The sequence below is a fragment of the Bremia lactucae genome, linkage group LG6, assembly GCF_004359215.1.
Source record: "Bremia lactucae strain SF5 linkage group LG6, whole genome shotgun sequence".
In the NCBI taxonomy this organism is placed as follows: Eukaryota; Oomycota; class Peronosporomycetes; order Peronosporales; family Peronosporaceae; genus Bremia; species Bremia lactucae.
In genome coordinates this window covers 6,301,739-6,314,294 of record NC_090615.1, presented here as the reverse complement: position 1 = coordinate 6,314,294, position 12,556 = coordinate 6,301,739, and the positions used below count along the sequence as shown (strand labels likewise).

The window sequence follows — 12,556 nt, the reverse complement described above, 5'->3', positions numbered from 1 at the left end:
CAGATAGGGGCATCGGATACAATATAGACCTCGAACCTGGCAATAAATATTGTGTGTCCAGGCAATGGCCGTTGCCGAAAGAACAAGTCGGTTATGTCAATAAGCTCTTCGACAAGCGGGCCAAGGCGGGACATGTGCGTGAGAGCAAATCGCCTCACTGCAGCCCGACCTTTTGTGTGCGTAAAGCCTCAGATCGATGGCGCGTGGTTCGTGCTTATAATAAGCTAAACACGGCGACAATGCCGGCGCAAACGCCAATCCCGCGGAAAGATGTTTTGCTGAACTCCATGGGAAAGTCAACTATCTTTTCCGCGTTGGATTTGAAAGTGGCTACTATCAGGTACTCATGAAAGAGTCCGATGTAGTCAAAAGAGCTGTAAGCACCCCAAGCGGTATGCTTCGGGAGTGTCTTGTGATGCCTCAGTGACAGCACCGTGCCTACGCGCCCCATTACTTTGACGATGTATTCGTGCATTGTAGGGCTGAGGACGGGCTGAGCGCAATAGTGTCGCCCATGCGTCATTTAGACACTGTGTTGCAGACTCTGAAGGACGCCAAATTGTACGTCAACTTGCAAAAGTACGTCATAGGGGTCCCTGAGATACCTGTACTGGGCTGCATCGTTGGTACACATGGTGTACGAGCAGACCCAGACAGGGTAAAATCAGTAAAGGAATGGCCAATCCCACGGCATGCGAAGAATTTGCGCCAATTCCTAGTGCTCGCTAATTACTTGCATAAATATAGCAAGAATTATGCGGAGCAAACAAAACCATTATCTGATCTCCTTAAAAAGGACACATAATGGGTTTGGTTAAAAGAACAAGATGATGCGTTCACATCAGTGAAGCAATTTCTTGTAGCGGCACCGGTCTTCGCATTGCCAGACGCGAATAAGCCCTTTAGCGTTGTCTGCGGTGCAAGTAATTTTGCAATCGTCAGCGTGCTCATGCAGAAGGATAACGATGGCGTTGACCGCGTTACCTCTAATCAGTTCCGGCTTTTTAAAGGACCGAAACATAATTGTCCTGTGCATGACAAAGAGCTACTTTCAATAAAGTATGCTCTTGTCAAGTTTCGCGTGCACTTGTTGGGCACCGAACCATTTGTGTTTTCAACGGATCACACATCACTGCGGACTGCAATAAACTCACCGCACCTCTCGCCTAGAATGGCTAATTGGCTCACATTCTTCTCTTAATTTAATTTTAAAGTTGAAAATATGCCGAAACGTCGAATATCTCGGCTGACGCTTTATCGCACAGACCAGACTTTGAGTTTAGACACCAGGAAAGTGTGTCTAGTGCTAAAGCACAATTTCAGCCGTCAACGTTGACAGCTATGAAGGCGTACCACGTGACGGGCTCATTAGCCTCTGAAATAAAAGAGAGCTACAGTCAGGACGACCATTGTCACCTGCTGTTGGATCACTTCGGTGGACGAAGGTTTCCCTTCCGTCGTACCTGAAAGCTAAGCTAAATCGCTTTAGCTACAGCGATGGCCTGTCTTTGCATCAGCTGTCACCTTGTGATCCTTTGAGAATCTATGTGCCTCATGACACAGATCTCAAGCTGATGATCCTTCCCGAGCTCCACGATGCGTCATCTTGTGGGCATCTGGGCCGTGAAAATACATTCGTACGAGTGTCAAAGGAATTTTAGTGGCGACACCTATATAGATGGGTGGCCAACAGTATTCGCTCTTGCGAACAATGTCAGCGCATTAAGCCTGTACCGCTCAGCAGTGCGCTACTGAAGCCGCTACCGGTTCCAACCAGCTGCTGGAAGTTAGTAAGTCTGGAGTCTATGCTTGGCATGCCGCTCTATCATAAGGGTCGGACGGGGCTCGTCGTATTTGTAGACAGACTGAGCAAAATGGTGCATTTAGCACCATGTAAAACATCAATCACAGGCAAGGAGGCACCTCCCTTGTTCCTGGGTCATGTTAACCGACTACATGGGATGCCCGAGTTTTGTATTGGACCAGGATCCACGTTTTACGTCTGGAATTTGGCGACATGTGCTCGAGCTGCTAGGTAGCAAGCTCCACATCTCGACCGCAGATCATCCCCAGACCGATGGCTAAACAGAACGTGCCAAATGGGTCGTGGCGGATGTCTTGCGCACGATAGCAACCCCCAAAGAATGAAGCAAACAATTGCTCTTTGTGGAATTCGCTATAAATAACAGTGTCCACGCCAGTACGGGTGAGACACCGGTTTATATAAACGGACTGCGCCATCCTCGAACGCCAGTCTCGTTTGTGCGCAGCCCAAGTCTTAGTAGGAAAGGGCCCCACACTATGCTCGGTGCGAAAGAGGGACATAATTTCGTCAATATGACGATGAACCATGAGGGAACGACTAAAAACTTGCCCTAGTTACCCTGTCAATTTAACAGTGGTCAATAAAACTACACCTTATGACCGACCTCTCGCCGGTATCATAGGCTAGTTCGATGCTAAAAGCGTGAGCGAGGCTCAACGCTTTGTGGATGCGCGATTAGCCATCACACGAAAAGTCCGTGACGCGATGGCGCACAGGACAAGCAAAAAGAATATGCGGACCGAAATGGTCGCAAAAATAATGAACGCTTTAGAGTGGGTAGAAAAGTACTATTAAGTACTGCTACCCTACATAAAAATGCAACTTCTGTACTACCTTGAGGCACTACGAAGTTGTTGCTGCGTTTAATTGGGCCCTATACGGTGGTAGAAGAGGTTGGAGACCTAAATTGTAGGCTCACCTTTCCCCCGTATATGAAGACGAACCCCGGATTTTACGTGAGTCGTATGAAGCGGTATGTAGAACTAAATGAGGTAAAATAGCCCCATCTGTCTCAGGAGACCGATGGAGACGCCGACTGTGAGTCGAGCGTCAATCGGGTGAGGGAGCCGGTGAAGGTGAAAAACTTTCAGCCGAATGACTCCTCCCACCTCGATAAGGACTCGAGAGCGAGAAATTTCACGCGTAACGCGGATCCCTCAGCATTATCCCTTCCAGAAGGTCCAAGCGAGTCTCTAGGCGTTCATAACCCTGACGAGCCTTCGCGCGAACATCACAAAGATCCGAGGTCAGTCGCGAGACTTGACTTTTGGGATTCGCAATGCGTCGTTCAGCAGCGCTGAACGCCTGTGACTAAACGGACGAAGGTAAGGCAGCCGAGAGTTGATGGGCGACATCGCCACTCCTATCGGGCGCCTCCCGCACTGATGGATGCGGGTGTAAATCAACACTTCCTTGTTGAAGGGTTGCTTGTTCACCGCTCCGTGCGGCAAAGGTATCAGATCCTCGTTCAATGTAGAGGTTACCCGAAAAGTTTCGACTCTTGGGTACTGATCGATACCCTACGTATTGATGTGACCAACTTGGTGGCTGCCTATGAAAAGGAGCACCAGCTGAAGACTCTTTGCTAGTCTCAAGTGGACTAGCAGAAGCAGCGTTGTGAGAAGATCAGCGATTACAGTACTGCCCATGATTTCTTTCACACGCAAGCGGGCGAAATTAATTCGTTGCGACCGTTGTTTCATCGCATCGGAATGCGGATATATCGGCGCAATAATTCCGTCTCGTATTGGTCGGGCGTTTAATTTGAACGCAACACGATAGGGATCGGGAAAATACACCCAAGCGATTTATCTGACCCTTCCATGACGCCATAATAATTATGATCATCTAGAAGAGCGAAGATGAATAGGGCATCGGTGATATGCTACCCGTCACATAGCCACGTTCTTAACGACTGGCTTGTGACACCGACTGAGCACGTTCGCGTGTCGTCGGCGGAGCTTTAGGGTGAGGTCGCTAAGGCGCCCACCACAACTACCTCACTGCACGCAAGAGAAGACGGTCAAATTCCTTTCTCGCTGTGCTAGGGTGTGTGTCTAAGTAGAGCGTGGCCGCATTACGACGTGCCCACCTACACCTACAGTAAAGGAAGAATTAAGTTATTGACCTATTCCTCTATAACAAATATTCAATTTTCGTAGGCCAATTGCCAGCTCTGTCATGACTTTCAGCTCCTTGCGCTTCTTTAAGGTGCCACTGATACCAGTCTGCATAATGTTCTAACTGAACTAGGCTGTAGCTCAAGATGCAAGGGCACTCTGGCTCATTTGTGGGTTCTGTGATTTGTGCCTTCAGACTTGAAAGCCTTGCTCATTGGTGAGGCGCGTCTGGGACATGGAGCTATAGGGGTAAAACCGTTTAGGACATCAGTGAAGTGAGGTTCAGTAGGTATTGATATTCCATACGTAACTTATAACCTCACATTACTTATGCTTTCACCCTCCACAGTGGCTATAAGTTGTCCGAGGGACACCTGTACAAGTGAAAAGTGCCCCGTTACAGTGCGCAAGGAGGAGCTATACTTAGTTAGATATTAATCTATATATATAAGTTCAGTAGTAGACAGAAGATCGTTTTTTAGGAAACTAAGTATATAAATATAGTTTTACTATTCCCTAATTCTGATCCTTCTTTTAATTACCCCTTAGCTACTTAGAAACCTTCCTTTGTACCCTTGTGTATGTGAAGTTTCGAGGCACCTCACTTTCACTATAATCAGTGTAAGTATAACTAGTACTTACCAGTCCTAGTGTAAGGTGCCCCGTATCAAGCAAGTACTGTAATTCCGACTGGCGCTTATAACAAATATTTAATCTCGAGATGAAAATTTTCAAACGCAAGTACCGGGAAATAAGTCTAAAGATTCCGCCATATTTGTTAAATCACTAAATACTTTTTCAGTCTCCTTTATTATCAAATGTGGAACAAAATAACAACTTTATTATTTCTTCATCAAGCGACACATGACCCTTTCGGACGAAATCTTGCCACTCTTGTCTCCGACCATAGAGCGTGAATCCCCCAGTCAACAACACTCGAATCCTCGCGAATCCTTTGAAGTAGGATTTCCACTCGTTGTTGCCGATGACCCGACCGTCCAGGCAATCGTACTCGAGTCCAAACGTGGCATTTTCGAGTCATTCTGCCAATACATTGGACGCAATTGCGCAGTACCATTCACGCTCCTCATGTCCGCAATCGGTGCTGGTACATTAGCTGTGCCCTATACTTTCGTTCTAGTAACTCCATTACAGGCATTTTTCGTATTATGTGGGGTAGGAACCGCAATGGCTTTTACCGCGAATACTCTCGTGGAAATCCATGTGGTAGTCGCAACAGCGAGTCTTTATAAAGACCAATCATATCGATCTACGTATCAGTATCTAGCAAAGCTAGCAGGGGGTACACTATTGGCGCAAGGAGCGGGGGCGTTGACAGCTTTTGCCGTCTTTGGAGCTTGTGTTGGCTGTGTGTGTGTGGTTAAAGATATGGCACCATTGATGTTGTCTGCCATAAGTAATGCATTTAATCAATCAAGTTTCAAAGACCAGCAACACGCAGTTGTGATTGTGGTGTGGTTAACAATGTTGCTTGTATTGTTGCCACTTGGGTGTTTGCCGAAAATCTCAGCCCTAAGGTTTTCGTCGTATTTTGGTGTCGCGTTTTCAGTCTATTTGGTAGGTGCAGTTGCCTACCGTGCTTTATTGGGAAGTATTGCCATAAATGGCCATACGGACCCATCAATGTCAGATACAGCAATACATGCGCCATTGTTCTGGCGGATCTCCGAAGTCGTGGGGATCTACAATTTTACATTCATGCTTCACTTGAATGTCCTTCCGCTTCTCGCTCAGCTTGTATCGACTGATCTGTTACGAAAACATGAAAATATTGAGGAAAATATTGTAAAGTGTAGTGGCACGGAAGGTCGTGTGCGTTCTCTTTCGAGATCTCGACAAAACATGCAACAATACGTGACTCTGTCCGTTGGAGCGTGTATCGCACTCTATGCAGTATTTGGTATCTGTGCTGCGCACATTTATGGCTATCAAACCCATGGCAATATATTGTTGAACCTCTCGAATGATCCAATAATGGTCGTGCCCCGCGTGGCAATTTTATTGACAATTCTCCTCTCATTTCCACTATTGTTTTACCCACTTCGGTCACTCGTACTAGAGATGTATGTAAGTTGTTTCATGCGCAGCAATACAAACGAGGATTCGATTGAACAGAAGGAGGGGATACCGTCTCGAAGTATTCATGCTATTGTGACAATATTATTGCTGATTGCACAGGTTCTCGGTGCTTTGCAAGTACCAGGACTTCAGGTGGTCTTTTCGTTCGTTGGAGCAAGTATTTTGTGGATATTGTGCTACCTATTTCCTTTGCTCTTCTACGTCCGACTCACGTCGTGGCGTTCGTCCCGCAAATCAATCGCGCGAATGGTTTTGCTGTCCATTGTGGCTGTCACTGCGTCGGTCTTTTGTATTGCAGCGACACTACAACTTGTACAAGACTGAAAGTCGTAAATTGTGTTTTCTTAAGTTATTGAGTGCTTAGAGTAGTTAGAAAAAAAATATATGATTTGTTGGACCCATGCTACTCTCTTTTAGAAACATAGTCATATATCGATTATTAAAAGTATTGGAAAAACGTAATAGTCGGCTTGGCATTCGTTCCGCCAGATTCTTGTTGCTGGTCTGCAAGAATGCAAAAAAGTGCAACACCAGATGCACCACAGACCAAAGCTATCAAAAAATATTTTTTAGCGTTTTTCAGAGCCTTATTGATGTCATGCCCAAATAGGCAAATCATTGCAAATTGACGAGTCTTCCAGCCAATATCTGCTCAAGATATTTTACTATGCGCTTCAGATAGAAACCTCAAAGCTCTCCTGCCTTAATTTTCGATCGATAGCTTGCAAGCGTCTTCTAGTAAATTACCATTAACAGCGAAATTACAAAGGGGGAGGTAGCCATTCATGAAGATAACATGTTGATAAGCAAACGATTTGCTTAACGTCGTGTGTCAATTGTGACCCTTGTAACAATTACTCAATAAGAATTTAGCAACCAAGTTGAGGTTACCTTCTCGTTAACAAGTGAACAAGTTGGCGCATACGAAACACGATAAAACTTGTTTTATCGTGTTTCAAGTTTATTTAAAATAGGTCGCATTTGTTTCAGTGCCGCATAATTTCCACATAACCGAGAATCGCTCATGTGTTCGGTCTAAAACGAAGTAAAAACGTACGAGAATTACTTGGGGCAGCTTGAGCTTGGTTTCACTCGTAGATACTGTATGGTAAACAGCTTTGCCAGGTCTCGTCAAGATTTTTCCATTCCGAACCGTTGCGGTATTACTGTCAGCAGAACTATAGTCTTGACAAGCGTGAATTTAACACAAAAACACGCATTAGAAGAATGCAAATGCCAAGTGTCACTTTGTGTGGGCTGCTTGCGCGATGATGATGCAACCTCAGAAGGCTGCGAAGGACAGTGATGAGGCGCTTTCTACAAAGATGCAAAAGATTGCTGTCGTCGGGACCATGGTGGGCGTTTACTACTTCAAACCTACGTGCCGCGTCTTGGATTTCGACGTGTGCCACTAGCACTATCTATACATAATGTTTCGGGTAAAACAAGTCAGCGTGTTTCTCGCTCCTTCACCACACTAAGGCATTGAAACCTCGTACACTAAGCGACTCTTTTTTACAATTTCTTAAATACAGTCCATTTACAAAAAAAAGAGACAATATTATTTCTAAAAGGATACCACGGGATTCGTTACGACTTGTGACTGCCTCTCTGTAAAAGCGCGGCTTTTTCTTTTCATTGTTCCGCCAAGGTGCGATTTGACGTCGAAATATTCGCAAGCTGCTTTAACCATCAGACTTGCACTCCCATCTTCACACTAAAGTCGAGTATCACTACAATCCACACAATCGTGGTGACCTGTAGGATGCAGCTTTTCGTCCTTACTGTCGTGGTGGTTCTCCTCGCTCCAATCACCGCCTTGACTTCAACTCTCGAGACTTCTACAAGCGAACATGCCGACGACTATGGTACAGAAGCACGAAGTCTTCATTGGATCAAGCTCCTTTGGACAAAGGCTAGAGGCGGTGGTGGCGACAAAATTGGTGCGCAAAGCCAAAAAGTATCAAAACTCGAGAGTGCTGCCGCGAACAATCCGTCCTTGCAGCTAACGATTAAAGCTATTAAGGATAATCCGAAATTGCAGCGCATTGTCCGGAAATTCGAGGATAATTCTAAGTTTGTTGAAAAGTTTGTCGACAATGCAAATGTGCGAAATCTCGTGAAGAATATCGAACATGGACAGAAACTTAATCCCGATTCCGTCCGGAAGCTTCAAAGCGATATTGTCGCTTACAAGAACATGCACTATGTGGAAGCACTAGGCTTGACTGCTTTAATTCTTAGCATGATTGTAGTTGTAATTTGTTATTTACAACGATAAATTCTAACTTTTGATTGTCTTTTCCGCTCGTATGCTTCCATAATAATAAAAAGAAGGCGCTCTGCTGCCAAATTTAAATATATCGCAGCAAAGGACGACTACTTGCTAGCCAGCAAGCTTTGTAGGGACTCCTTTTCAGGGGAATATTGGAGTAAGTTGCTTTGCAAAGCTATGCTGGCAACTGAAAGGAAATAATTCATGAGAGTCTACTGGAACTGTTGGTGAGCAGTGACCTTCTGATAGCTCATGAACGTCGGAAGACGAGTAAAAGAAGCAACAAGAGCATTGTCTGATTCGACTAGCGCTATTTACCACCTGTGTTTATTTTACTAACGCTTTACGGATCAGAATAAAAACATCTATTGCACATATTTGGTCCACTCGAGTAGATGCTCTTTTAGCGTCAATCAGCAATTAAGTGGGCCGTATGACATTATTGCCGGTTGATGCTACCTTGAAATTGCAATGCGTCATCAGCTTTACATTTTCATCCTTTATGGCATCTGCAAAGACACTATCAGCGACATTAGTTAACTTGTGCGGGCTAGACAACACGATGCAGGCGTTGCTATTTATTTCCTTAATTCAAGAAAAAGATTTGGATTATCTTTTAAATTAAAAAGTGTTACTTCAGTGAAAATCATTTTGCTCAATACTCTAATGGTTCACGACAAAAGATTTTTTTCGATGTCACAACACAGTTTCACCAAAAGCCAATTATAATTGGTCAATTACGGACCAACAAGTGCAGGCTTCGCTCCGGCCTTGAGACTGACCTCGCTGCCAAGCGCCTTCGTGTAGCACACCATCCTCAAACTCGAAGAAGCCCTGGCAACTTGGGTGCTTCAGTGCCAGGCGAAAACCGTTGCCCTCACGGGGGAGATTATCAAGGTAAAGGCTAAGTGCTTTGCTGACCGCCTCGGGTTGGCTGAGGATGCTGACAAGTTTTTCAATGGATAGCTTCAGAAGTTCCAGCAGCGAAACAAACTCCGTTGCATCTGAATTCATGGTGAAAGTAGCTCCACAAATTAGGAAGCCATAGAAGCTGCACTGCCTGAACTCAAGGCAAACATAGCTCGATATGAGTTTAAATATGTGTATAACATGGATGAAACAGGTTTGATTCATTTCATTGTAAAGCATTTTTATACGAGACTCATTCTATTTTCTAGGCCTATTCTACAGCATAATTCCAGAAAAGACCATTTCACAGGAAGAATTAAAGGTCTTAAGAAGGACAAAGTGAGCTATATCTGGAATTTGAGTACTTTATCCTAACTGTACTTTGTTAAAAAAAAATTTCTGGTTCTTTCTTTCAAATTCAGACGCGTTTCACTAAAGCACTTACCGCCAATGCTGATGGCTCCGAGAAGCTAAAACATTTTTATTGGGAAATTCAAGATGCTACGCTGTTGCAAACGGCAGACAGGAGAACTACTGGGGTTTTACCGCAGGAGCAACAAGAAGAAATGGATGACTGATATCCTCTTCCACAAAAGGTGGCTCAAGAAACTTGACAATGACATGAGGGTTAGCTGTATTCCATGTGATAATGCAGGTGTACCTGGAATCAATTTAACCAAGCCTTGCCAGGGAAAGGGTAGGAAGATTATTTTCTTGCTAGATAATGCTTCTTCTCATAGAATGGAAAAACTGGATCTTAGGAGTATCAAGGTCGCTTTCCTTCTACTAAATTGCACATCAAAAATCCAGCCCATGGATGCTGGCATCATTGCCTCGTTCAAGCGCCATTACAAGCGCTCTCACCTTCAGAATGCTGTGAACCGTGATAAGCGAGGGGAGGCCAAGATCTACAAGGTTGACCAGCTACCAGCAATGCGGTGGTGTATGGGGGCATGGGAGGGTATTTCACTTACCACAGTAATAAACTGCGTTAGACTTGCGGGCCTCGTTGCAGCAGCACCGCAGTTGGAGATGATAAACACGGAGGAACAAGGAATTGAGCTAGAGCTGCATGAAGCCTTAGAGAGGCTACCACTGACGAACCCTACGGCAATTGAGTATTTATTGAGTCCGGATGAGGCAAAGATAGTGCACGAAGAGCTGGATGATGAGGAAATCATTGCCATGGTTCAGCAGGCAGAAGAGGAGGAGGGGGGTGAGAATCAGAAACCAGAGCATGTGGAGGAAGTTCAGGTCAACAAGCATGAAAAGCAAACTCCTTAGCTATAACTGCCACACTTCTTGCTTGATATGTCAAATCCTTTTGATAGGGCCTTCCTTCATAGGCGCATTTGGTCATTTCATATTTCCATACGTACAGCAGCCAATACGCAGCTTACCTTGGATACCTGGCTGCACCAGCTTAGTAATGTGCTGGGTACTAAATTTGCTCCCTCGGAAAACTTCAATTTTCTTTAAATCTTGTGAGTTTTGATTTATAAGTTAGATACCATAGAACGGTAGCGGTAGAGTCAATATCTAATAAGTTATGAGAGATTATAAGTTATGAGGGTATAAATTATTCGAGGGACAGTAAAAAGTACTAGTTGTTGACCTTACCCTTATTACAGTGAAGGTTACGAGCCTCGAAACTACACGTACTCAGGAGTACAGAGGAAGGCGGGTCTTTAGCTACCAAAGGTTATACAAAGGATTTTAATTTTGGGAAAAGTAAAATAAAACTGTATTGATATAATTAGTTGCCTACGTAACGATCTTCGATCTACTACTGATCTTATTATATTAATATCTAATTAAGTGTGGCGCCTCCTTGCGCACCGCACAATCGTGTCTTGAAACGATTAGCGGGGTTGATTTAGACTAAGAACCAATTAATAGAGGTTATGTCTTATTGCATCTATAATATCAAATTTGGTATTATTGGAACTACTTAAGTCAAAATTAATAAAGATAATAATTTTGTACTTCTTTGCTTATTTCTGGGTTTAATAAAAATACCGATTTTATTTGCATAATGATTTCAATCAATATACCGATTTTATCTGCATTATAATTTTAATCAAAATACCGATCTTGACCAAAATCAACCGGCGACAAAAAGTCTGTGCGCGTGGCCGCGAGGCCGCTAAGCTGGCAGCTGCACGGATCAGCGTAGCGGTCAGTAAGGCAAATGTTAAAGTAGACGCTAATGCGTCAACTGCGGGGGATATGTCACTTCCTACTCCCATTGGAGGTGAATGGGGTATATCACCTGTTGATGACATTGCAGGTGACAGGGACAATTCACCTGCTACACCAATTGTAGGTGACTGGTCCAAGTCGCCGTCATCGCCCGACTCAGTGGTAACTGGGAAGGCCGCCGGATCACCCAGGACCGCGTCCGTTAAACCTTTGGGTTTTAACGTGACCACCAAAGAGGTGATGACGAGTTTTTTTTAACTCGTCGGACCTCTTTGGTGGGGAGACATATTCAGATGACTCCGAGGGCGATGATAATTATGGTGACGTTAGTATGCGCCTCCAGAAACTACATAGTCGCGAAGGCAAGAGTGCTGTTGGTGGTGCTAGTTTGCATCACCAGAAAAGGAGTGAATCTAGGGATCGCTCCCAGGGCAAAGTTAACGTTAACGTTAACACGACCCAACAGGATAGGGACCGTAATACAATGCGGTTTGCTTCTAAATATAAGCCTTGGTAATCCTCGAAGAGGATAACCTTAACCCTTATTTGTTGATCTGATATGACCAACGATCAATAATATATTCCGTTATTCGACTCAAGCTTGGTGCGGATGAAACAGAATTCTTCTTCGATGCCTTTTATCGGCATCGGTGGTACAGTTGCTACGGGCAAAGGATGTCAAACCTTTGTTCCAAACTTAGACAGCCTTTGTGCAGAATGTTCAAAACATAGGCCGTGATGTCTGGCTTAACAAGCCAAATGCTTTCCGTGAACGGTTTGAGAAACGGACCGTAGTCGGTGCACGCTATAAGTTGCACCGTTTGTCTAGAGAGGCAGGAATTCCTTTCCTCTTGTGAGGTGTCATGCCCATACTGTTTTGAGGGTGCAGGTCATGCCCTCAGGAAGCAAATTCCCTTGTTCGGACCCCCTTTGCATCACGGTGGTTCCAGAAACTTTCAGCAAGAAAGCGCTTCTCACCACCTGAATCCATCAGTGGATGTGGGGGGGGGGAAAGATCGGGTTCGCGTCGTTTGTCGAGCCACATTTAACATCGTAATTTGAATCACACCCTTTAGTATTTAAGAGGGAATCGTGATCACGAGCGATCCCGTCGCCGCGCGCTAG

At 44.7% G+C, this 12,556-nt stretch overlaps 2 protein-coding genes across 2 annotated transcripts; both read left to right on the top strand.

The window, feature by feature from the left end:
• Positions 1-4,809: 4,809 nt before the first annotated feature.
• CCR75_007696 (uncharacterized protein) lies at positions 4,810-6,369 on the top strand (the record flags this gene model as incomplete). The annotated part of the gene is made up of 1 exon (XM_067965754.1): positions 4,810-6,369. One exon carries the CDS (start codon positions 4,810-4,812, stop codon positions 6,367-6,369), a length of 1,560 nt encoding a protein of 519 aa, XP_067817906.1.
• A 1,441-nt stretch (positions 6,370-7,810) lies between these two features.
• On the top strand, positions 7,811-8,326 carry CCR75_007697 (uncharacterized protein; the record flags this gene model as incomplete). Its single annotated transcript, XM_067965755.1, has 1 exon — positions 7,811-8,326. The coding sequence occupies one exon, from the start codon at positions 7,811-7,813 to the stop codon at positions 8,324-8,326; it is 516 nt and encodes a 171-aa protein (XP_067817905.1).
• Positions 8,327-12,556: the final 4,230 nt, after the last annotated feature.